This window comes from Myotis nattereri (assembly GCF_964212035.1).
Source record: "Myotis nattereri genome assembly, chromosome: 2".
NCBI lineage: Eukaryota > Metazoa > Chordata > Mammalia > Chiroptera > Vespertilionidae > Myotis > Myotis nattereri.
Genome location: NC_138076.1, coordinates 138,049,066 through 138,075,038, shown reverse-complemented (window position 1 = coordinate 138,075,038; position 25,973 = coordinate 138,049,066). Strand labels below are relative to the sequence as shown.

The window sequence follows — 25,973 nt, the reverse complement described above, 5'->3', positions numbered from 1 at the left end:
CAAAATTGTTAAAATGAACTTAGTTTTTACTCTCAAAAGGACTAGATCTCTTGTCCTACCCTGATAAAGTGTCTAAAAGTAAAACACAAGCAAATCATTATAAAGGAATTAAAATATTTTACTCTGCTTCACAATATACTGTCTTCACCAATGTAGCCAAATGTAGGTTTTCTGAGTTATTTTATTTTTTTTTTATTTTTTTTTAAATATATTTTATTGATTTTCTACAGAGAGGAAGGGAGAGAGATAGTTAGAAACATCGATGAGCGAGAAACATCGATCAGCTGCCTCCTGCACATCTCCCACTGGGGATATGCCCGCAACCCAGGTACATGCCCTTGACCGGAATCGAACCCGGAACCCTTCAGTCCGCAGGCCGACGCTCCATCCACTGAGCCAAACCGGTTTCGGCCTGAGTTATTTTAAATGCAATATTATGCACTGAAAATTTCTAAGCATTGTTTCTCACTGCAATAAAGATTGTCTTTCTTTAGTAAGTTGCTTCCTCAGCATCTATTACACTTTTAAATGCAGTGATCAGTAGAATGCAAGGACTCCTCAAACCTTATTGCAATTTCAGGCTGTCTTTTTCATTATTTTATAGGCTTTATTATGCAATGTTTTACAAATATCATTTACAATGCTGACAGTGAAGGCTTTCTCATTTTGTAGAGATTGCAAGGCGGCAGGCGGAGCAGTATTTCGGCACTGTGTCTCGGTTCACAAGTATACACAGAGATAACACAGTCATGTTCCAGTGACAATGTCTTACACAATAACATGATCTGGAAAGCTTAATTACTGGTGTGACACTGCCGAGTTCCCAAGATCTTACACTAATAAGCTATGTACTCCCACTTTGGGAATGTTTATAAATATCAGGCTTTCTGCATTTTTACACCGAACTCTGCTTTATGAAGACCCCATAGTTGAATGGTGGGGACAGAAGATATTGTGCAGCGTGCTCTCAGGTTTCTAGAAAACCCACTCCCCTATAACATGTGCTTAGTTTAAAGATAAATAAATAAAAACGTCCAAGGAGAATCACTGCCTCCATTATTAAAATGAATTTTAAAACCATAACAGTTGTTTACTAAATTGAAAATTTTCATTGAAATGCTCCATTGAAAGCTCTGCTCCATTTTAAAAACATTTTTATTTCATCTGAATTTATGTGGTACAAAAGTACTGTCACCCAAATAGCAGGTTCTTTCAGTCATTCAAGGCACCCTTTCTTCAGGGGCAAATAAATAGGAAGCAAATGATATTATGCAGAGTATATGTAGAAAATTTTCCTTTACATAAATAAACAAAAATTTTTGGACATTTTATATCACTTAGCAATCCAGTTTATATTGACAAACCTAGTGAATTGTTAGGAGGTGCATTACATATACAAAAGAACTCAAGAGGCAGCAGATATTTTAAGCCTTGATTTAATATAAAGTGTCTGATTTAATTGTTTTCTTGTATTTTTTTTAGAAGATACTCCATCTGTAAATTTAAGTTTGGTTGGCCCTTTTTAGTCTTTTTGCTCAATATTTTAAACATTTCCATTTTCTTCTTTTTGTAGAGTCTTTGAGCTTCTTCTCTCTCTTGCTTTCTCCTCTCAAATTCCTGAAATTAACATATGTAATTTTCATTAGTAAAAAACAGTAAATACAGTTCCGAAGTTGTGTTGAAACAGGTATCACCATGCTAAAACTTTTAGGTCTGTCTCTTTTATTTTCAAAATATTAAGTGTCTCTTTTATTTTCAAATGTTAAATGTTAAGGCAAAGAGTATGCACTATAACACATGCTATTACAAAAAGTTATTAAACAATTTTAATTATCTGTATGCAAATAAAGTCGGAGCACAGAAGGCATATTTATGAAATGATTTCATCATTTAACTAGACCCAATGAAGAATTAAAAGTGACTTTATCTAGTCATGTAACACTAAAACCTTCATTTCCAGAATATCTCATATTCTTTTTAATTTGCACCTGACAGATTTAATTCCAGGAGAATGTTTGGCTACATACCATATATGTGTAAAACACTGTGCTAGGCATTATGATATTTAACCATTTAAGAATGATCATGCTCATTTCATCTGCTAAGAGAAAGACTCAAGTTCATTTGAGTCTAAGGAAAATAATTCCGTTATATAGTGTATAGATCCAAAAGCACTACTTGAAATGCACTATAACATTTACTAAATCAAATATAAAACTTAAAAAGTTCTTCAATAATGCAACATATCAGTGGTGGCGAACCTATGACACGCATGTAAGAGGTGACACGCGAATTCATTTTTTGGTTGATTTTTCTTTGTTAAATGGCATTTAAATATATAAAATAAATATCAAAAATATAAGTCTTTGTTTTACTATGGTTGCAAATATCAAAATATTTCTATATGTGACATGGCACCAGAGTTAAGTTAGGATTTTTCAAAATGCTGACACGCCGAGCTCAAAAGGTTCGCCATCACTACAATATATGGATTGTTTTTCAATTTCCCCTGTAACACATATAGCTCCCAAATGACACAGACTTATATTTGTATGGTCACTTATATTTAACCAAGTACTTTCACATACATCATAGTACACTTCATTCTTTCAAAGTGTTATCTAGGTTTTTTATCTTCATCTTACAGACAAGGAGCTGATGCTCAGTGATATGGAAAGTGATTTGCCCCAAATCCCAAATAACTGATACAGTCAAGTCTCATATCCAGATCTTGTGAATTCAAAGTCTGAGCAATTCTCCATTATGCTACGCCACTGTCACTTAAACTTGTTCTTATATGGTACCTCATTTATTTTAAAAAGCACATAAAGATCTGGAATGTATTTGTGGGAATTTAGGTATGTGGAGTTTCACTAAACAAAGTAAAAAGAAAGTAGTCTTACTATCAATTATAGGTTCTTATTTAATTAATGTTCTTAATTTTGATTTCTCCTAAGTAATAATGCTGGGTATTAACATTCGAAATCTAAGAGACTGTCAATTTTCATAATCATAAAGTCCTAGCATTTATCTATATAAAGAAAATTTTTGCCGAAACCGGTTTGGCTCAGTGGATAGAGCGTCGGCCTGCGGACTGAAAGGTCCCAGGTTCGATTCCGGTCAAGGGCATATACCTGGGTTGCGGGCACATCCCCAGTAGGAGATGCGCAGGAGGCAGCTGATCGATGTTTCTCTCTCATCGATGTTTCTAACTCTCTATCTCTCTCCCTTCCTCTCTGTAAAAAAATCAATAAAATATATTAAAAAAAAAAAAAAAAAAAAAAAAAAAAAAAAAAGAAAATTTTAGGACATTACATGTTTTACAGTACAATGGTCCTTATTGGTATACTATTTCCAAAGGTGGCAGGTATCAGATGCTTGGTTAGGAAAAAGCAGAAAGTAACAAGCTATGAAACAAAGGTCCACTATTTCCATGGTGAAATATTTCTGCTTCATCCTAGTCTGCTGCCAGTTTATGAATAATCATACAATTTTAGATGTGAAACTTCCAGAAATTCCCAAATTCTAAAGGTAAAACACACAAAAAATTCTAAATCAGTGCAATCACTGATATGCTATCCTTTTTAAAGTGCTAAAAATAAAGCTTCAATACAAAAACTCCGAGTTAATTACAGATTAAACAAAATAACGATTGTTAAAGTTGTAGATAATTTTGTTTTCCTCATTAGAAAAAGTCTCTTCTAATCTTGGGTTTCTGAATGATTACAGAGAATAGTACCATTTTGCTAAGTTAATGTAATAGACTTTTTATTTTATTTTTGAGAGAGGGTGGGAGGGAAGGACACTGATATGTTGTTCCACTTATTCATGCATTCAGTGGTTGTTTGTTGTATGTGCTGACTGGGGATCGAACCTGCAACCTTAGTGTATCGGGAAGATGCTCCAACCAACTGAACTACCTGGCCAGGGCTCTAGAGGCTTTTTAATTAGCAAGACTAACTCTTTATAGTAAAGAAATATTGTATTCACCTCCCCTCTGGCTTTTACTTGCTTCAATGTAAAATTATGCAAGTAATCTATATTTTCCTTAGGTCAGTGGTTCTCAAATTTTATTATTCATAAGAATCTCTTGAAGTACTGGTTAAAAGTGCCAGTTCCTAGACCAAACTCTTAGTAAACATTATCCCAGAAGTTCATATCATTAACCTGTAAGCAATATCTTTAAAATTCTATTTCTGACCACCTCTCAAGGATAATAAAATCAAGGAATCTGAATATGTTAAAATTCTTCAACTGTGATCATACCATTCATTTATTCAACAAATGTTTACAGAGGGCATACTATGTACCCCACACTAAGAAACACAGATTATATATACATTTAGCATAAATAGGAATCCGAATATTTTTAAAGATCTTACTTGTTTCTTAGCAGCACGCTTAGCTTGTACCCGTTCATATTCTTCTTGTGCTTTTTGATTTGATGTTTTCTTTTTATTTTTCTTTGGAATAGTAATGAAGCTTTATAAGGTAAAGAAAAATAAGTTGTAAAGATTAAAAACAATATAACTGAAATTATGACAAGTATGTCTAATACAGTACTTGTATATTAAAATCTCACTAATGCAAATTAATAGAAGGGGAAGAGATAAGAGGAAAGAGGACATTAATCTTATTAATAAAATATACAAATAACATTAAAAATATAGTTATAACTTTCAAGATAGATTACAGGGGGTAACTGGAGAATCTTGGAGAAATATTTCAACCAGGGAAAATACAGAATGATTTGAAAGATCCTAGAATGTAAACAAACAAACAAACAAAAAAACCCCCCACACACATTAAAAAACAAAACCAAAACCAAAACAGGAAACCAACATATGAATGGTAGGAATGACAGACTGAAGAAGTCATTAAATTGAAGGACATAATGGAAGTTGTAGGTGGATATGAACTTGAATCCCAGAGTTCTTTGACCACTTCATCTCCATTCCACTTCACCTACTTGTTCATAAATGACCACAACTCCACTTAACAACTATTCTATCTTTTGTTTTTTTCCTCACTTGAGGAAATTTTTCCCACTGCTTTTCAGAGACAGAGGGAGGGAAGGAGGGGAGGAAGAAGGGAGAGAGGGAGGGAAGAGAGAGGGAGGGGGGAGGCAGGGAAAGGGTAGGGAGGGAGGGAGGGAAGGAGGGGGGGAGAGAAAGAGAAAGAGAAAAAGAGAGAAAGAAAGAGAGAGAGAGATCAATGTGAGAGAGAGATCAGCTATCTCCCGTAGGCACCCCTGGGTCGGGCAGTGAACCACAAAGTGCCCTTGACTGGGAATGGAACTTATGACCCTTATGTGTGTGGGCCGACACTCCAACCACTGGACCACACTGGCCAGGGTGAACTATTCTATCTTGAAGTACTTCTCATGTCTCTGAAGGTGTCCCACACTGTCACAGATAATTCAACCACTTAGATCCAGACTCCATCCATTTCCTCAGGCTATCTGATTAATTAATAATCTTCCTTTTTCCTGTTTCTCAACTTTTCACTATACCAACTTCATAAACACAGTATAAAAATTTCAGTAGCTACCTTCTTAAAGTAAACAAATGCACTAATTATCCATCGCCAAACTCTAGATCCTCTTCTAACTACCAATCTCTTATTCCTCATCCCTTCATGGTCACGTATCTAGAAATAGTGAATAGACTAAGATAGGCACTTCATATTCACTTAACTCTGTAATCTGATTTCTGCTCTCACATTGTAATCAAACTACCCATGCCAAAACAGTCATGACCTTCTAGCCAAATATGATGATCAAGTCAATGGGCACTTTTCAGTTTCATTTAACTGACCATTCACTACTGTTGAAAATTCCATTCCGTCAGTTTTGGTGACATCCTTTCGCCCGGACCCTTTCTAACTGCTCCTTCTCACTGTGCTGTGCTAGAGCCTCTCTCTCTTTCTAACCCCAGGTTTCCCGCCAAGTGTTTCTCTCTTTGGTCTCCATGTTCTTCTTTGATAGTCGTATCCATGACCATGGCTTTGGATGCTACATGCAAGGGTAAAAATTTCACCAGGGTTATCTATTGAAAATCTTCTTTACAAGGTCACTAATAATTGCCTAGAGCACACACTCAAAAGACCTGCTCTCAGTCTTGTTTTCTTGGATGTTACAGTATTTGACTTGATCAATCCCTACTCTGCACAAATTTCCTATATTGACATAGCTGTCACTGTATTCCCCTCTTTCTCCAATTAAGGCAGTTCTATTGAACTTCTTCAGTGACAACTTTTCCCTGTTTCCACTTCAAAATAAGAAACCTCTAAAAATATTATTTTAGCCAAGGAATTTTGTATCATGATTAAACCCTCCTCACTTCAATTATCACTGGAAATGATTCATTCCTCCATTTCTAGAGCTATTTTTTGCCAAGCTTTACACCCATAGATGAACAAACCTACTAAAAATCTGAATTTTTAGTGTCTCTGTCTTCATCCCCAACTACACTCTTTCCTGGGATCCAAGTTCCTATTATGTTTAGCACAAATAGCTCCAATTTTAAAGGACAGAATTTTAGTGAAGTTAAAGGTTATGGTCCCAAGTAATACCTAGTTTCACTGCAAGTTTAGATTTTGGCATGTTTTTTTAACTTGAGATATGTGCAGAGAAAGCTTTATAAGTTAGCATTTATAAAACCAAAGTGTATGGTGCTATGCTGTTTCTTTTCTTTTTTATTCTATTTTTTTTTTTTTTATTGTCTGAAGTTTTACATGTCTCCTTTTTCCCTGACTGACACCCCCCGCCCCCAGCCATTCCCGCCCCAGGCAAGCCCCCACCTCCCCAGTGTCTATGTCCATTGGTTATGCTAAAATGCATGCATATAAGTCCTTTGGCTGCTCTCTAACCCCCCACTTGTCTCTGGATCTATTCTTGCTCTCTGTTTCTTTTTTAATTGATTCTAAATCCACATCCTCTGGGGGGAAGAATCTGGATTAATAATAGTAGTAGCAGCAGTAGTAGCTAACACTCTTAGGTGGTACTTCTCATGTACCATACACTATTTAAAGTACTTTATAACAAATGAACTCATTTAGTATTTATAATGTCACGATAGGTCAGGGAGACCACAGAGTCTGAGAATAATTCATTCTGGAGAGGTACAACATAGCAACTCTGAATTAAATACTTATCATAATTTCCATTTTAGAGAAGTCCAGCTCAAGTCCCTTCATGCTGTTAACCACCAAGCTATACCTCTCAAAAAAAATTAGTTTAAAAAAAAAACACATCCTATCTAATAATAGACAAACATGGTAATTGACCATACCTTCGCTACACCTCCCACTGGCTAATCAGCAAGATATGCAAATTAACCCAACCAAGGTGGCGTCCAGCAGCCACGCAGCTGAAGCAAGCAGGAGGCTTGCCTGCTCCAGTGATGGAGGAAGCCAAGGTTCCCTCCCCTGCCGTGGCGGCTCTGAGCTCCAAAAGCAACAAAGTTTCAATTATAGAAGCTAAACAAACCCCAGATACCTGCTTTCAGCCGGCGGTGGCCACAGAGCTGGAGCCGGCTCTCAGCTCCAGTGACAGCAACAAAGTTTCAATTATAGAAGGTAAATAAATCCCAGAATTAAAAAAAAAGAAAGAAAAAAAGGAGAGGCTGGGAGCTTCAGTCGCCGGCCACCCTAAAGGGCATGTGACCAGCTGCAAACAGCCATCATCCCCTCACCCAGGCTGGCCAGGCACCCAAGTGGGACCCCTACCCTGATCCGGGACACCCTTTAGGGCAAACCAGCCGGCCCCTACCTGTGCACCAGGCCTCTATCCTATATAGCAAAAGGGTAATATGCAAACTGACCCTAACAGCAGAAAGACTGGGAATGACTGGTCACTATGACACACACTGACCACCAGGGGGCAGATGCTCAATGCAGGAGCTGCCCTCCCACATAGGGGAGCTCTGCTCAGCCACAAGCCAGGCTGATGGCTGCCAGTACAGCAGTGGTGGTAGGAGCCTCTCCTGCCTCCTCAGCAGCGCTAAGGATGTCCGACTGCAGCTTAGGTCTGCTCCCCGCTGGCAAGTGGACATCCCCCGAGGGCTGCCGGGCTGCCAGAGGGATGTCTGATTACCAGCTTAGGCCCAATCCCCCTGGGGAGCAGGCCTAAGCCAGCAGGTGGTCATCCCCCGAGGGGTCCCAGACTGCGAGAGGGCAAAGGCCGGGCTGAGGGACACCCCCCCCCCCCCCGCAGTGCACAAATTTTTGTGCACCGGGCCTCTAGTATATTAATAACAGGCATTAATCACAGTCCAAGTAAGTTAAATGTACTTGAAAGGCTGAAATCGAAAACCCAGATATTTTAATACTCATTCCATTACTTCTCCAATTAAGCTAACCTAACCTAATTCAGTCATTTAAGATAAAAAAAAAAAGCCTCCATGAAAAATTATCGCCTAATTACACTGTGACTTCTAAAATGCCTCAAATAACAATTCCAATTTCTATATAAATTGTCTAATTTCATAAAACACTACTTAAACTTAAAACAAAGGATTTCAAAATAAGAAAATACATACTTTACCCTTTCTTCTTTAGATGGCTCTTCTGTCTGAGGCTGGTCAATGCTACAATGTTCTTCAGACAAAGCCTGGTCAGTGTTACATTGTTCTGCTGGCAAAGCCTCATTAACTTGTTCTTCTGACTTGTTCTTCTCAACTTTTCTAGTCTGCTTCCTGAGTCTTTCCTCTTCAGCTAAGTAAAGATGTTTCAGATGATCGGGATATCGATCTCTGAACTGGGATTCCTGTGAGGTTTGAGCCTTGTTTTTCCGCCATAGCAATTTCTTGTAATTTTGCTGAATCTTCAATTTTCTTCGAAATGCAAAGCCTTGTCCTACATTGAAGAACATAAATCGTTAATTACTTTCTCAGAAAATAAGTGGCATGAAAAAATGTAGCTGTGACATTCAGATGCTAGAATTACTTTGTTTTGCTTTGAAAGGTCATTTCAAGAAAACAAGTTTTAAACCAATGGCGTGAACAGCATGTTGATTCTTTGCAAAAGACCAGGCAAACTTAGTCATGCAGACCCTTCAAGTAAGACTCTCAAATATGGTAAAATGGCTAGAGCGGTGCACGACTCCAGTTTATTGCGCTCACAAATCAAAACAAAGTCCTTAATCCATCTAAAAGACTTCATCTAGGTCTTTAATACATACTTAAAACATACAGCTCACAGCTATTATTTTACCTTAGAGAAACTACTGTATGACTTACTTTTTAAAAAATATATATATACATATTATTGATTTTTTTTACAGAGAGGAAGGAAGAGGGATAGAGAGGTAGAAACATCGATGTGGGAGAAACACCAACAGCTGCCTCCTGCACACCCCCCACTGGGGATGTGCCCGCAACCAAGGTACATGCCCTTGACGGGAATCGAACCCGGGACCCTTCAGTCCGCAGGCCGACGCTCTATCCACTGAGCCAAGCCGGTTAGAGCTGTACGACTTACTTTTAAAAGTAACTCAACACAAGAGAGAGAAGATGGAGCATGACTTTCTGAACAGCTACCAGAACTTAAGATGTATGCATTCCAAACGAGATCTGCGGGAACTTACAGACAAGACACAATGACAAACGCAAACCAAAGCACAGCAAAGGAAGATCAGTAAAAGACGACTGGAGGGCTCTGGGTTACTTGCAATCAGCAAGGGCGTGGGGCAGATTTCTGGCCCTATCCTTCTGTCTGTCCTTCCCCGTAATACATGCACCAAGGTGTACACATGATACATCCACAAATGGAACCGTAGATGCTCTCTGCTTACGCTTTCGTGGGTAAATAGAGGGAGAGTTCGGAACAAGAATGGAGACAAGTGGGGGGAGATGATCACGGACGGTCACCAACACCGCTCCGTCTTCCCACCGGCGCTGAGACGCCCACGGCCTCGGCCGGCTCCGGAATGACTCCCTCCGCCCCGGGAGGGCCGACCCAGCGCCTACCCTGCTCCACGCATCGGCGGGCGCGCACTCTAGGAGTTCAAAAGCCCGGGGATCAGGAAGGCTGCCTTCTTACCCTCGCGAACGCTCCCCACGAAGGCCTGCAGGTGGTTAGGTCGCCACGTCCTCTGTTTCACATTCTTATTCTTGAATCCGACCGGAGAAAACCCTTCGCCAGGCGCCCCAAAACCCCCGGTCCGCCGCCCGGGTGCCGGCCTCGAGGGCGCCATGGCTTACCAAGCGCGTCGCCGGGAAACTCACAACGGACGCAGTCAAAGTACGTCACCAGGCGGAAGCAATCCATCGCCCACCTGCAGTGTCGATCGGAGCTCTACTGATCCGGCCTGAGCGGCTCTCCGCGGAGCCCGCGCCTCGCGACCCGGTGGGCGCCACCTACAGCCCGGGCGGGGGAGCGCCATGGCGGCTTCCAGCCCGCTCCCGGCGGCCCAGGACTTGCCCACGTTGCGTGCCAAGTTGCAGGGGCTGCTGCGGTTCCTGAGGCAAGCCCTGTCCATTGCCAACGCACACACAGTGGACTTCTACACGGAGTCCGTGTGGGCGCAACTAGTCGACATGCCTCCGGAGACTGTGCTGGAGGTACTGAGGGCCACGGCGACGGCGGAGGACCGGACCTCGGAGGCGCGCCCCCCGGCGGAGGCCGAGGGAGGAGCAGGTGAACGGCGGCGGGAGGGGCGGGCAGGGAGGTGGAAGGGAGGCTCCGCCCCCCGAAGCGTGCCCTCCGGCGGCAGCCGGGCGGAATCGCGGGGACCGGGGGCGGGCCGGGGCGGGGGCCGCCGAGGTGGGTGGGGGTCGGGTTAGCGCAGGGGTGGGGCGGGGACGCGGTCCCGGGGTCTCACTTTCGTCCCGGGGTGCCTGTGTAGTTCCACCACTTAAAGGGACTAGAGCCCGGCAGGGGTCCATTCATGCAGTCACAGCAAGCGCTGCTGGGCGGGAGCGAGCGGGGAACGGGGTGCTCACCGTGCCTGTCGGTTCCTTGTGGAAACGCGGCAGGACAGCAGCACTTAGTAGTAATACATCAAGATAAGCTCACGTGGTGATGACGGGCGAGAAGACAATGAAAACAGTTGGGGGAGGGGGGATAAGCGATCAACCCAAGGACTTGTATGCATGCATGTAAGCATAACCAATGGACACAGACACTGGGGGGTGGGGTGAGGGCCTGTGCCGGGGGGTAGGGGAGGCCGGGGGGAGGTCAATGGGGGGAAAAAGGAGACATATGCACTACTATTTGTAATACTTTAAACAAGAAAATAAAATAAAAAGAAAAAAAAAGAAAATGGAAACAGGCACCTTGGCAGCAGTGGTGGAAGAGGCTGCTCTAGGTGGCCGGGAGCGGCAGGGGGCGCCGGCGCGCGGGGAGCCGGGGAGGGGTTCCCAGGTTCGGGCGGAGGCTGGACCCCGGTGCCGAGCGGCGACGGTGTGGGAGGCAGGCAGGAGCCGGACTGCCGGGGGAGCATATTGGGTCTGAAGCTGATGGGAAACGTTGGAGCCGTTCAGTCAATATAGTGGCCTGACTTCCCTTTGAAAAGATTACTGATGGTTATTTGCAGAACAGACTAGAGGGGCAGAAGCCGAGAGGCCCGTTAGTACGAGAAAGAGATGATTATGTCGGGGCCTAGGGTGGTAACAGCGAAGATTTGAAATATTTACTAGTTCATTTGAAAATTGTTTATAAAGTAGCTAGGACGTGCCATGAACTTTGGTAGGCTGTGGGGCTTATTTGTTTTTTTTTTACCCTCAAGAAACTTAGATCCAACCAAGGCTAGTATATTTTGGAAGTAGCATGACCAGAGGACCCGAACAGGCTCCTGGGTTCTCTCCTACTTTGCTTCCAGCTGTTCCCAACCTTGCCCTTGCGAGTGAACCTTATGCGCTGGGCATCCTCTGAATGCAGTGCTCCGCTAGAGGAGCCTCCTATAATAGGACGTGGTAAACATTGGCTTCTTTCCAGTCACAGGTTATTGTTGAGAAAGTTAGGCCTGTCCTCAGCTTGCTCTCCTCATATCCACTACTTATGATAATGTGGCAACTTACACTTCAAACGGGCAGAGACCCTGTCTTCCCTATAAACATGTGTTCCCAGTCACTAGTCAGATACCTGGCATGCATTGCTCAATGAACGAATTAATGAATGACTCATGGCAGCTTAGCTTCCCCCCAAGAGAAAAGAAACTACCTTTAAATGTAAAGCCCAAGACTTTCCTGTGGCTTTAACTTTGTCTTCATGCGATGAAAGAATTAGGTTATCTTACATATTCCAATCATGACAGTAGGATCAATTAATATGTATCATTTAGTCTGCAGTCTACTAAGTGTTTTCTTGCACGTTTTCTCTTTTAATCCTCACGTCAGCCTTGCGGGATGGGTTCTGTTTCTCCCAAGTTATGAAATTGCGACTTGAGGAGTTAATTTGTCAAGGGCACAGCTCTTCATGGGGTTCAAACTTCTGACTCCAGAGTCTGAGCTCTTTGCCACCATGATAAAATTATACTCTGAATTATTTAGGGATGAATTCCAAAGGCCATTATTATTAAAACTAATACTTTTTGGGACATTAATACTTTTCTTAATTTTAGCTATGTTTTTATTGTTTCCCCTTTCAAAGATGGGAGAATTATTTTGTTCACTGCTGTATACTTATTGCCTGGAACAATGCCTGGTCAGATTAGGTGGTTAGTAACTATTTGGCAAGTAAGTAAATGAATGAATAAATGACACCACTTATTTAGGCTAGGGATAAAATTCTAACATCTTTTGGGAAAAACTTACAATCAATTTTGTATCTATACAACAAAAAATGGAATTTGGACTCAGTTGTTCGCCTTTGAAACGTCTTTGGCCCTGGAAACAAAATATTTAATTTTTACAGATGGTCAGTTGCCTATAGTGTTAAAAAGAATGAATTTTTACAATTTATGCTTGCAAAGAATATTAATTTCTGTTTCTGTGGAGATTGTTTGAAGATGGGCATTTTCTCCATTCCTATTTGCAGTCTGTTGTTTGTTTGTGTCAGAGAAGAGCAGTGGAATCCTTTGACCAGATTTATACTTAAGAATTGTTAGCTCCTATGGACAGTATAACTTAACAGTTAAAATTTTAGACTTTTGTGTCTGATAGGGTTCAAACTCCAGTTCTACCTCTTACCAGCTGTGTGACCTTGGAGAAGTTCATTCATTCAGCAATGAGTGTCTACTGTGGGCCAGCACTATCTGGGAGCTAGGGAAATAGCAGTAAACAAAACAAACAAAAATCCTCACCTTCATCTTGCCTGCATTCTAGAGGGAAGAGTTAGACCCCTCCCCCGGAATCCTCAAAAAAAGTGCCACAGAGAAAAATTAAGTAGAGAGAGTAGGTAAGGGTAAGTGCAGGAGGAAAGTATGTTTGCAATTTTAAATAGATTGTTTCAGCAAGACCTCATGGAGATGACACTGGGAAAAAATCTAAATAAGGGAAACAATGAGTCATGAAGCTACCTGGAGGGAAAGCACTCCAGATAATGAGAGCAGGGGGCACAAAGGCCCTGGGGTGGGAGCCTGAGTGGTTGTTTGAGGAGCAGCAAGGAGGCTGGAACAGATTTCCATCAGGGACTCACAAGAAGTATGGTTTTCTGCTGGTTTTGTATGAGGAGTTACAAATAAACACAATTCCCGGAGCTGCAACGCGTTAATGCACCGTGTATGGAAGTACACTAACAGATGTTTGGCACAATCATTTGGTGTTTTATGAGAACAAGTTGTTTCTGAAAATCCTTAGTGTAGCCATTTCAGTAGATCTTGCCAGGTGATCTTTGGGCCCAGGCAGAGTCCTGAAAGTTTCTTCTCTTCTGTTCAACTAAAAAGACCTAGCAAAAAAACCCAAAAAAACCCAACTGGATTCTTCAAAATAAAAAAGGAAGATGTTTAAAATAGCTATATTTCAAAGACATAAATTATGGGTGTTATAGATTGAATTGTGTCCTTTCAAAATTTGTATGTTGAAGCTCTAATCACCAGTGTGACTGTACTTGGAGATGGGCCCTTAAGGAGGTAATTAATGTTTAATGAGGTCATGTGGGTGAATCCAATAGGAAGAGGACGAGACACCAGGAGGGCATACACTGGCAAAAACTATGTGAGGATATAGGGAGAAGGCAGCCATCTAAAAGCAAAGAAGAGAGGCTTCACCAGAAATCTACTCTGGCAGCGTTTTGATCTTGGACTTTCAGGTTCCAGAACTGTGAGGAAGAAAATATATCGGTTGTTTAAGCCACCTAGTCTGTGACAGCCTGAGCAACAGTTCAATAGGCTTTGCAGACACTACCTGGATTCAAGTCCTGGATCCCAAACTTATTAGCTTTGTTAACTTGGACTTTAATTCTCTGTGCCTCAGTTCCTCATCTGTAAAATGGGGATAATAGGTACTTGATGGAGTACTATGAAAGTTAAATGAGTTAATACATAGAAAGGGTTGAGAATATGCCTAACAGATAGCAGCACTTAATCCATTCATGTATTTGACTAATGTTTAATGAGCACCATCTACCTGCCAGGTCCTTTTCTAGGCCCTACAATTATGGTGTTGAACACAACAAAGTCCCTGTCCACTTGGAGCTGATGTTTAGTGAGGGTAGATGCGTAGTAAACTCTGTACGTAATATCAGGTAGCAGTAAATATAGTGAAGAAAGGCACGACAGGCATGGGGAAGTGAAAGATGATGGTGAGGTGGAGAGAAATGCTACTTTAGGTACAGTGATCATGATCAGGAAGTCTAATCTATCAAGACAGAATTTGAACAGAGACTTGAAGAAAGTGAGAGAGACAGTCATGCAGTTGTCTGAAGGAAGAGTTTTGGCCCTAGTGAAGAGCAGGTGCCCAAGCTGGGGCATGCTGGGTATGCTGGAAACACAGCTGAGCTGTCAGGTTAGACTGGTAAGAGATGAGGTTTGAGAGGTGAGCTGGGGCAACTTCATGTAGGAAGTGTGGGCCATACTGAGGGCTTGGCTTTTACTCTGAGTAGCATGGAAAGCTCTTTAAGGATTTTGTGTGGTGGTGTGATATGTGATTTATGTTTCAAAGGGATGACTTTGACTTCTGTGTGGAGCAAAGGCTATTGAAGGTAAGGCAGGAAGCAAGAAAACAAGATAGATAGAGGCGATTAAAATAGTCCAAGGAGACTTCGGGCAATGGCAGCTCGAAGAGGTCAGGCGATTTCTCTACTAGATAACAATGATAAACTGTGGCCAGGTTCCTTTAGGTGAGCATCTGTATAATTAATTTACTATATTTTAACTGAACAATACAGAAAGTATATGCCCATGATAGATTATTACTTTGTGGAGCTTTCTCTTACATTGTTTTTCTTTCATTTAATAGATTAAATTTCTTTTTGGCCATCCTTGGTAGTTTTTGTTGGTTGTGGTGATGGTGGTGACTGTGGTGTATTGAAATGGCGCTCACCTGTAATTTGGAACACATGGAGCCAGAAAGCATGTTGGAAATAGAAAGGGAGAATAGAGAAAGAATTAGTGACATCTGTTTTGCTCTGTTGTATTTAACCTTTATTCATTCACTTTCCTCGTGTAATTTATCCTGAACTCTATTTTTTCCTTTTTCAGTTTTTTGGGTCTTTTCAGGAAATAAGATCACACCACAACAAGAATCATTAAAAAGTTCAGTAAAACAAAATTCATGGAGAGTACTCTAATCTATGGCATTCCCCCCCCTCTCCCCCATTCTACTTAAATGATACTTTTGTTTAGCCAATCAGAATAAATTTGAATACCTACTACTTGTTTAGATATCCATTTATATTGTTGTTTGTTTAAATTATGTCACATCATTAACATTTCACTGGAAGCTTGCAGTTATAGTAATCTAGCTTCATGATTTCTCATAATTTAGATTTCTTCCCTGATTTATAAAGAAAGAAAAAAAACTTGCCTACATGGCTTCATGACTACTAGTGTTTATGTTTCTTTTATTTTTCTCATCTCATTACCTCAGTGACTCCTCTATAAATGGTGTTAACATCCTTCCTGTTACTCAGGCTTATTTCTTCCTCCATTTCTCTTGGATCTGCTGCTTCTTATTTCCACAACAAATAGTTTGGCCCCTCCTTTCTTAATTTTGCAACAGAATTTTAGCAATAACTCAGAGCTCTTATTCTTGCCTCCAGACCCTATTTTTCAATTGCTTTTTCATTCAAACTGATCTCCAGTTGTCTTTCAAAATCATAGCTCTGATCTTGTCATTCCTCTGCTCAAAAACCATCATATAGGTCTCCATTTTGTACAAATTAAAGTTCTTTACCTTCTGCCCTTATTTACTATCACCTCTCTACCTGGAACCTCCCACTATTAATGAAAGCAAATAGGAGGCAACATATAAGTGATATACGTCTTGTGGTTATCATGTATAGATTTGAATCCTTCTTCAGATGCTTTAGTGCTATGTAATCTTGTGTAAATTAGTTAAGCTTTTGAGCCTCAGTTGTTGTTTTTTTTTTAAAAAAATAGGAATCAATTCTGGCCTGATTAGGTTGTATAAAAGTAAATGAGATAGATGTTAAAACCTACTCATATAAGTGAGTCAGCATAATAAATGTTAGTCACCTTCTTTATATTCTGCTCTCCTCAGGTAGAGGCAGGAGCCCAGAGTCAGAGACCTGCTTCTTCCCATCTCTAACTCTGATCAGCTGCGTATCTTGCACAGGACATTTAGCTGTAGGCCTCAATTTTCTCATTTAAGAAGTAACTGCCTAGGGCAGCGGTTCTCAACCTGTGGGTCGCGACCCCTTTGGCGGTCGAACGACCCTTTCATAGGGGTCGCCTAAGACCATCCTGCATATCAGATATTTACATTACGATTCATAACAGTAGCAACATTACAGTTATGAAGTAGCAACGAAAATAGTTTTATGGTTGGGTCACAACATGAGGAACTGTATTTAAAGGGCCAGAAGGCTGAGAACCACTGGCCTAGGGTGTTCATCAATAGCTGACGCAGAAAAATAGCCAACCCCAGTCTCACATGGTTTATAAACATATCTTGCATGACCAGTAAGTGTTTACACTTTTTAATATTTTAGGAAGCATTTCAAAATTCATATACACAAATCTGGGTTTACAGCTACTCTTGGAAAAAAAATTAAAAATCTGACTATTAGTTGTATAGCTCCCTTTACTGGGTGTATCCTCTTCCCCTCCCTAACTTCACAAACTGAAATAATCTCCCTGCCCCACAAAGACTGTGGCTCTTGATTTGTGGTCTTCAGTCAGTTTCCTTGTACCCCTTGAAAATGAATTCGGGGGTTTGCTTCACATTTTCAATAAGAATGAAAATAGTTATGGGTCATTTGACGAAAAGATATCTAGGGTTGCTTCTGGTGCTCAAATCCTATGGAAATATAATGATTTAAAGTTTTCAATCTCCATACCTTAATAATCCCTACTGTTGAAGTCGAAATCATGTTGAGGGCCTGGATCAACTGGGATCTTGGGATGAAAAGCCTATGACAGGTTGTTATTGGGTCAGCCAAGTTAAAGGATTGAACTTCTTAGATGATTGAACTCTAGATAAACTTTAATCAGGGAGGTAGGTGGCTGGAATAATTTGATGTCAGTTCTCAATTTTTAAAATGTGTCTCCAATTAGAATTGAAGAGAGGGAATATGAGGGAGTAGTATAGCATTATCAATTTTTTTTTTTAACCATTCTCTTTCTACCCATATACCTTATACTTCAGCTGCCTTGTTTCCTGATATACCATGTATTTTTTCCCTCTATTATTGGGTATATGCTGTGCTCTTTGCCTGAACTCTCCCACCCCATCTATTTAATACACATTCATTTATTTCTCATCTTCTTTCAAAGCCCAGGTCAAATTACACTAAATTAATAACCAAACTAGTCATCTATATATTCTTTTACTCCTACCTTTATTAGAGCACTTAGCACATTTTGTTATAATGATTGGTTAGCTTTGACTCTCCTCATCTGAGTTCTGGTACCTAGTATATAATAAGTGCCACATAGTGGGTGCTCATTAAATGTTTGTTGAATTTATTATGGCTAAGTAGAGAGTGTATGGGCCTTCCAGGAAAGTAGAACAGAATAAGCAAAAGAGTGAAGAGATTTGGGGATAGTAAGGAACACAGAGCAAAGTATTTATCTATAATAATAAAAGCGTAATATGCTAATTAGACTGGATGACCTCCTGGTCGAAGCTGGGGCTGCGAGGGAAGCCCGGGTTCCGGGTGCTTGCTAGCGGCTGGAGGGAAAGAAGGTCTACTCTTGCATGAATTTTGTCCATCGCGCCTCTAGTACATTTATAAATAGCTAAAAATAAGGTTAGAAAAAATATTATAGTCAATATCTGGAGATGGGTCTGGTAAATTGTTTGGAATCATCCTTCCTTGGGGACATGGGTTAAGATCCTTTTGTGCTTGTCTAGAGATGAACACTGTTTCTGGGGCAAGATGGAAATGGAAAGGAAGTGATGGTGATTACCAGATGGAAAGGAGTGTGGGAGGAAGTAGAAAAGGGTAAAGGGGGAATAAATGGTGATGGAAGTGATGCTGTTATACTAACCTGGTTATTATTTAACAGGAAAGGAGGAAAGAGGAGACCAAATAATAAAGGCATGCCATTTTATACAGATTTGCCAGTCTGACTTAAAGGGCAGGGGACTCTGGAACCTGAGAAATATAACTTCACACAAATAAAATCTTTTTCACATACCATCCTCCTGTGCGAATCTTAGAAAATTCATTTTCTGAAGTTATTGCAAGAACCTCGCTCACAGGAGCAACAGAGGAATTCTCCTTCCGGTAACAGAAGGAGACTTAATTTGGGGTGGTGAACACACAATACAATATAAAGATGATGTATTATAGAATTGTATACCTGAAACCTATATCATTTTAATAACCAATGTCACCCAATCAATTCAATTAAAAATCTACACTAATAAAAGAGAAAAATGGTAATTGGCGTACGGCGATACCTTTTTCATTGGCTAATCAGGGCTATATGCAAATTAACTGCCAACTAAGATGGCGGCTAATTTGCATATGTAGGCACAATGCAGGGAGGCGAAAGGGAAAGCAGGAAGAAGCCCCCTGCCACTGACAGTGATCTGAAACCCAGAGGGGAGCTAAGAGCTGGGGGGCAGGGCAAAGGCGGCCCTGGGGCCGCCTTTGCCCTGCCCCCCAGCCATGATCAGAGAATCAGGCGCCTTTGCCGCCCTGGCCAGTGATAGCAGGAAGTAGGGGTGGAGCCAGCGATGGGAGCTGGGCACGGTCGAAGCTGGCAGTCCCAGGAGCTAGGGGTCCCTTGCCTGGGCCTAAAGCGAAGCCCACGATCGCGGCGCCCCCCGCTGCAGCTGTGGGTCCCCGCTGCCTGGGCCGGACGCCTCGGCCAGAGGTGTTAGGCCTGGGCAGGGGCGGAGCCTGCAACCGCGGGGAGCTGGGGGTGCCCTGCCCAGGCCTGACACCTCTGCCGGAGGCCTCAGGCCTGGTCAAGGGGCCGATCCGGTGATTGGTGATCGGAGGGTGATGAGGGTCAACTCCTCTGGCCGAGGCATCAGGCCTGGGTGGGGGGCGGAGCCGCAAATTGGGGGGATATGATGGTCCCCTTGCCCAGGCCTGAAGCCTGGGTCAGAGGCGTCAGGCTTGGGCGGGGGGTGGAGCAAGCGATCAGAGGGAGATGGGGGTCCCCTGCCCAGGCATGATTCCTGGGCCAGAGTCCTCAGGCCTGGGCGGGGGCCAGAGCCAGTGATCGGGGGGAGATGGGGGTCCCCTGTCCAAGCCTGACACCTCTGGCGGAGGCGTCAGGCCTGGGCAAGGGGCCGATCAGGCGATCGGAGGGTGATGGGGGTCAACGCCTGAGGGCTCCCAGTATGTGAGAGGGGGCAGGCTGGGCTGAGGGACACTCCCCGCCCCACACACACACACACACACACAGTGCACGAATTTCATGCACCGGGCCCCTAGTAAGTAAATAAAAGGAAGTGATAGTTTAAAAAGATACTGTACAAAGAAAATTGGTAAGTCTTGGTGAATGATAATTATATAGAGTTCATAGAAATGGAGGAATAATTATCAGAGATAATTCCAAGATTTTCACTCTGGGAAGGTCTTAAAGAATCATAACGAATAATACTATTAGCAAAATTAGGAAAATCAGTAGAGGAACTGTTTGGGGAAATAATGCATTCTGTTTTAGATATATTGAATTTGAGATAACCCAAGTAGTGCATCTATGCTCACAAATGGACATGAAACTATATACAGCTATAGGTGATTCATAGGCCTCTAGCTTTTACACCTCAGGACAAGAGGTTGAAAGCATTATTGGTCACAGAGCTCTTTGAATTTATCTTGATTTAGACCAACACCTTTGCTCATTCTGCATTTTCTTCTTGTAACTTTTTGTTCCTTATTATGGTATATTTACATATTTCTAAACATTTATTTAACTCATCTTAATCAAGTGCTGAAATCGGTCCTCTGTGAGGGGAATCAGCACCAATTGTCAATTACTGAAGCTTAATTCTTCCCTCTTATTTGATTATTTAAATAAAATGGCAAAACTTAAACTTTAGGCTAACATTTTATATTTATTCTCTGTACAGCAGCCACCAAAGAATAAAATTGATTTGATTTTTATGAATTATGTACATTACTAATATTAAGCAAGTAGAGAACAAGATCTGCTGGAGATACAGTAGGAACTAGATAGAGAAAAATATATATTTAACGCAAATTCCTTTTGCATGTTTCTTTACTTGGCAAATGTTATAACTGAATTTATGAGACAGTAGACTAGACATGCATGTATCTTATATTAATGTTGAAATGTAAATAATGGAGTTTAGAATAAGACTAACAGTAGAAATTAAACTCAAGTTAATAAAATGCACAAAAAGTACAATTTTAAGGGAAAGTTGTGACAATTTCACTCTCTCAAAATCCCTCTTTAGTAATTTAATTACAATTACAGTTTACCTGGGACAAAAAGTCTTTTATGTGTCTTGCCTCAATAATAAAAATCTGAAAAATCTCTTTTATTCTTGAAAGCCTGGAAGTGTAGGTCTGGAAATACTGGTCTTCTCAGTAAGAGATCAATGGCAGAGTTAGTTCCTAAAATACTGGCATTTGTTGAGGCACCGTGGGGAGTAGAGCCTACAGTGGGGTTGACAGTTGAAGTAAGAAAGGAAATGTCTGTGGTAGGAACAAGAGAAGAACAAGAGATTGATTTTAGAGCACTTAATGCACTGAAATGCATTCATTTTTAAAAATAGCCTTTACAATTATAACATCAATTTTTGAAGTTTTGCAATCTGGAATTTATTTATTTGCTAACAATCACATTGATTTATTAAATTTCAATTAACTTTTTATTTCATTTATTAAATACTTCTATTTTAAATTGAGTTTTGACGTTGTTGAATTTCTAGAAATCTATTACTTGGTTTTGATTATCTTCTGAAAATAGAAATTTTTGATTATCCTATATCTTCTTATATAATAAAAGCCTAATATGCTAAGTGTCCGGTCATCCAGTCATCTGTTCAACCAATTGAAGCGTAATATGCTAATGTTATGCTAAGGCTGCTCAACCACTTGCTATGATGTGCACTGAACACCAGGGGGCAGACGCTCTGACTGGTATGTTAGCTTGCTGCTGGGGTTCAGCTGATCAGGACTGAGCAAGACGGGCCGGACATTCCCTGGAGCCCTCCCATGGTGCCCCCTGGCTGGCCAACCTCCCGCATCCCTCCCTAGCCCAGATCGTGCACCAGTGGGGTCCCTCGGCCTGGCCTGCGCCCTCTCGCAATCTGGGACCCCTCGGGGGATATCAGAGCTGGTTTCGGCCCGTTCCTGCAGGCCAGGCTGAGGGACCCCACTGGTGCATGAATTCGTGCACCGGGCCTCTAGTTTTATAGATAAATCAAGTGTTAGAACAAATAAATAGTTCACGGCCACACAGAGATAGTCTGAGAACCAGAATTCAGACCTAGTTCTTTTTTTTTTTTTTAAACATGTTTGTTTCTTGTTTTTGTTTTTGTATTGATTTCCGAGAGAGGAAGGAAGAGAGGGATAGAAATATCAACGATGAGAGAGAATCATTGATTGGCTGCCTCCTGCAATGTTTCCTATTTGGGATCTAGCCAGCAACCCAGGCGTGTGCCCTGACTGGGAATCTAACTGTGACCTCCTGGTTCACAGTGGGACATTCAGCCATTGAGCCACACTGGCCAGGCTCAAAACTAGTTTTTGCTCATTCCTTTGTTCATTCATTGAGAACTTAACCAAGCGCCAGGCATTATTGTAGGTTCTAGAAATATGGCAGTAAATAAAAATCTGTGTTCTCTTGGATTTTACTTGCAATGTCAGATGATGTAAGTGCTATAAAAGTTAATAAAGAGTCAGAGAGTAATAAGAGTTGAGTGGGGTGCAGTTTTAAAAATAGGATTGTTAGAGAAGTTTTCACTGAAATGGTAACATTTGAGCAAAGACCTGAAGGAAGTGAGAAAGTCAGCCATAAAAAATATCTGATAGAAGATGGTCTCAGACAGAGTTAAAAACAAGTACAAAGACCTGAGTAAGCACATCCCATGTGGCATCTCAATAAAATTACAACTGGGTAGTGCTGATCCCCTTGGAATTAGGATCCACACTTTGAACACTTGTTGTCGAAATACTTTGTAAATGATAAGACACAATGTCCCATAGATGAATCACAAATTGTAACAAATTAACTTTATTAAGGTTCAGTTATTATGTTGTACATAGTGGGCGCCTCTGAATTGTTTCCTTTTTAAAAATTGGATTTTTAGAGAGAGAGAGACAGAGACATCAAATTGTTGTTCCACTTATTTATACATTCACTAGAGGCCCAGTGCACAAAAATTTGTGCACTCGGGAGGAAGGGGGGGTACCTCAGACTGGCCTGTGCCCTCTCGCAGTCTGGGACCCCTCGGGAGATAACGCCATGCTGAATTAGGCCTGCTCCCGGGTGGCAGAGGGCAGGCCCAAACTCTAGATGCAGCCCCTGGTCAGGCTCAGAGCAGGGCCTATTGGGGTGTTGGGGCACCGCCCCCTGTCATGCACAGAGCAGGGCGGATTGGGAGGTTGCGATGCCACCCTTAGTCACGCTCAGGGTAGGGCCGATTGGGGGGTTGGGGCACCGCCCCCTGTCACACACAGAGCTGCAGGGCGATCAGGGGGTTTGGGCGCTGCCCCCTGTCACGCTGATCCGGGTGCCGGGAGGCCTCTCAGTTCCGCTGATCCCGGTGCTGGGAGGCCTCGCGGCTCCGCTGATCCCAGTGCTGGGAGGCATATTACCCTTTTACTATATAGGATAGAGGCCTGGGGCATGGGTGTGGCTGCTGGTTTGCCCTGAAGGGTGTCCTGGATCATGGTGGGGGTCCCCACTGGGGTGCCTGGCCAGCCTGGATGAGGAGATGATGGCTGTTTGCAGCTGGTCACACACCCTTCAGGGTAGGGGTCCCCACTGGGGTGCCTGGCCAGTCTGGGCGAGGGGCTGAGGGCTGTTTTCAGGCTGGCGGGTGACTGAAGCTCCCAACCGCTCCTCTTTTTCTTTTTCTTTTTTTCAATTCTGGGCCAGCTTTAGCTCTGGCTCCAGCTCTGAGGCCTCTGCTGCTGAAAGCAGGTATCTGGTTTGTTTGGGTTCTATAATCGAAACAATGTATAACTCCAGCTCTGAGATCCTGGCCAGCTGAAAGCAGGTTTCTGGGGTTTTGTTTAGCTTCTATATTTGTTACAATGTTTCAGACTGCAAGCTCAGAGGCCGGCAAGGCAGGCAGGAACGTTGGAGTCCCCCGTCACTGAAGCAAGCAAGCCTCATTTTCGCTTCCAGCTGCCTGGCTGCTGGCCGCCATCTTGGCTGGCAGTTAATTTGCATATCACCCTGATTAGCCAATGGGAAGGGTAGCAGTTGTACGCTAATTACCATGTTTCTCTTTTATTAGATAAGATTGGTTGATTCTTGTATGTGCCCTGAGTGGGGATCAAGCCTTGATGTATCAGGATGACGCTCTAACCAACCGAGCTACCCGACCAGGGCTCACTTGTTTATTTTAATAAAGTTTATTTTTCATTTACCAAATCAACTTATAAATTGCTGGGAGTTTTGTATGTTTTTTTTTTCTTTTCCTTCAAATTAAACTATAGAAAGGATCTGTTAAAGTTAAAATACTGTGGTTAGGTTTTTCCTATTTTTATATTTAATTTTATTTTTGTAAGTAACAGCTAAATGTGAATAATGCTTCTGAATGCTTACACGTGCTTTATACATCCATTCTCATGTTAATATTGGCACAATAGGACATGCATGTCAATTCTTTGTTAGTAATATCTTATTCTTTCTAAGAGGTTTTCATGTGGAAATAGCATATTTTTTCGTTTTGTATGCAACCATAAATTACACTCAAGTAGCATTGGCAAAGTTTTTTAGCACATAATTGGATGATATAAATTGATTTATCTTAAAAAGCAACAGTATATATTCTGTTTTCTTTCTTACATAAATGATAGAATTATAGGTATATTAAAGCACTCATAAAATTTAATACATCCCATCTACATTTTCATAGTTTAACAAGTCAGAACTTTAACTTTGCATTGAAGTCTCCTAAGCAAGTATATAGGACTGAAGCCTCAAGTCAACAGAAGCCAAAGCCTTAAACTATGTTATTAAATTTGCATTGAATATACTAGTAAGTAAGTTTCCATTCTACAAAACATAATTCAACTCAGCCAACACTTACTGAGCATTGTTCTATCGTAGTTTTATCAGTAAGGAAAAATATCACCTATGAAGCTTTGCTGTGGCACTGGTGAGAGTTAATGGAGTTTAAACCACAATGTGATAGTGTCAGCAGGGGGGTCCCCAGATTTTCAGCTTCAGCACTGGGTGAGGCATAACACTGTTAATTAGATAGGAAACAGGAGAAAGGAAAGGTTTGGCCAATATGAGAATGTTTGTTCAGTTTTGAACTTTTTGAATTGCAGATATCTGTAGGGTGTTTATGTAGAAACTAGAGGCCCGGTGCATGAATTCGTGCACTCGGGGCGTGGTGGGTGGAGTCCCTCAGCCCAGCCCAGCCTTCTCGAAGTCTGGGAGCCCTCGGGGATGTCTGACTGACAGCTTAGGGGGAGCGGGCCTATGCTGTCAGTCGAACATCCTTAGCACTGCCGTGGAGGCAAGAGAGGCTCACGCCACCACTGCTGCACTCACCAGGATTGACGTCTGCCTTCTGGTGGTCAGTATGAGTCATAGTGACTGTTCTTTCCGCCGTTCGGTCTGTTTGCATATTAGGCTTTTATTATATAGGATGAATTCAGAACATTTTCATGTCCTTGTGAAGATTATTAAGAGGGCACTACTGATTTCTTCTTGAAATTCTGGGCATGGGACTGTTCTAGTCTGTGTTATAATAGCAGTAGTAACCTTTGCCCTAATTCCTTGTAACACAGTTAAAGCCCAGAATTAATACACAGTTGCATTTTATATTTCATCACATTCTAAATTTCCTAAATCACTCTTTTCTTCACTTTGCAATTATAAACGTTAGGGCTGAGGTGAGGTTTCATGCTGCGCTGACAGGCTCAGCTAGTGAAGTCCTCCTAGTGGCCTCAGTAATCACTGCCACCACAGAATCTGAGAATTCATTCTGCCCAGGGTACCTGGTGATGCTACAGTAATAAATGTACTGAGGAATTGTTTTCATTCATCCATCCATTTATTTCCTATTAACTGAGTACCTGTACATGCAAGGTATGTTGCTTTTCAACTGGACACGAAGCAGTACCATTGTCTTGTTTCTAGAAATAGATACCACAACAAAACCTTATCATAAAAACTTTTATTTCCTTTTCAGAGACTTATCAGTTGTTTTAAATGTAGAAATTACTTTTTTAATTTCTTGAAGCCTTAAGACCGCTTCTGGTAAAGAGGGAGGTGTTGAGGGGAGTAAAGAAAG

At 41.7% G+C, this 25,973-nt stretch overlaps 2 protein-coding genes across 3 annotated transcripts in view; one reads left to right on the top strand and one right to left on the bottom strand.

The window, feature by feature from the left end:
- Positions 1-1,137: 1,137 nt before the first annotated feature.
- On the bottom strand, positions 1,138-10,614 carry CCDC59 (coiled-coil domain containing 59). Its single transcript, XM_081084174.1, has 4 exons — positions 10,042-10,614; positions 8,541-8,856; positions 4,383-4,482; positions 1,138-1,617 (listed from the first exon to the last, which is right to left on the bottom strand). Exons 1-4 carry the CDS (start codon positions 10,193-10,195, stop codon positions 1,456-1,458), a joined length of 732 nt encoding a protein of 243 aa, XP_080940300.1. The 5' UTR covers positions 10,196-10,614; the 3' UTR covers positions 1,138-1,455.
- Positions 10,284-25,973, top strand: part of METTL25 (methyltransferase like 25) — a gene marked incomplete at its 3' end in the record, with an annotated part of 103,303 nt that continues 87,613 nt past the window's right edge. Inside the window, exon 1 of one of the 2 annotated variants that reach the window (XM_081084173.1) lies at positions 10,284-10,638. In XM_081084173.1, coding sequence (XP_080940299.1) covers positions 10,383-10,638 — 256 coding nt within the window. In that variant the 5' untranslated portion in view covers positions 10,284-10,382. The remainder of the gene's footprint in view (positions 10,639-25,973) is intronic. The other variant, XM_081084172.1, reaches the window with a different exon arrangement.

Excerpts from the sequence above, each read along its gene's own strand:
- CCDC59 (XM_081084174.1), bottom strand. The coding sequence starts at position 10,195 with ATGGCGCCCTCGAGGCCGGCACCCGGGCGGCGGACCGGGGGTTTTGGG. Across the intron at positions 8,857-10,041 it reads CGTGGGGAGCGTTCGCGAGG|GACAAGGCTTTGCATTTCGA; the intron begins GTAAGAAGGCAG and ends TCTTCAATGTAG. Across the intron at positions 4,483-8,540 it reads TCTAAAGAAGAAAGGGTAAA|CTTCATTACTATTCCAAAGA; the intron begins GTATGTATTTTC and ends TACCTTATAAAG.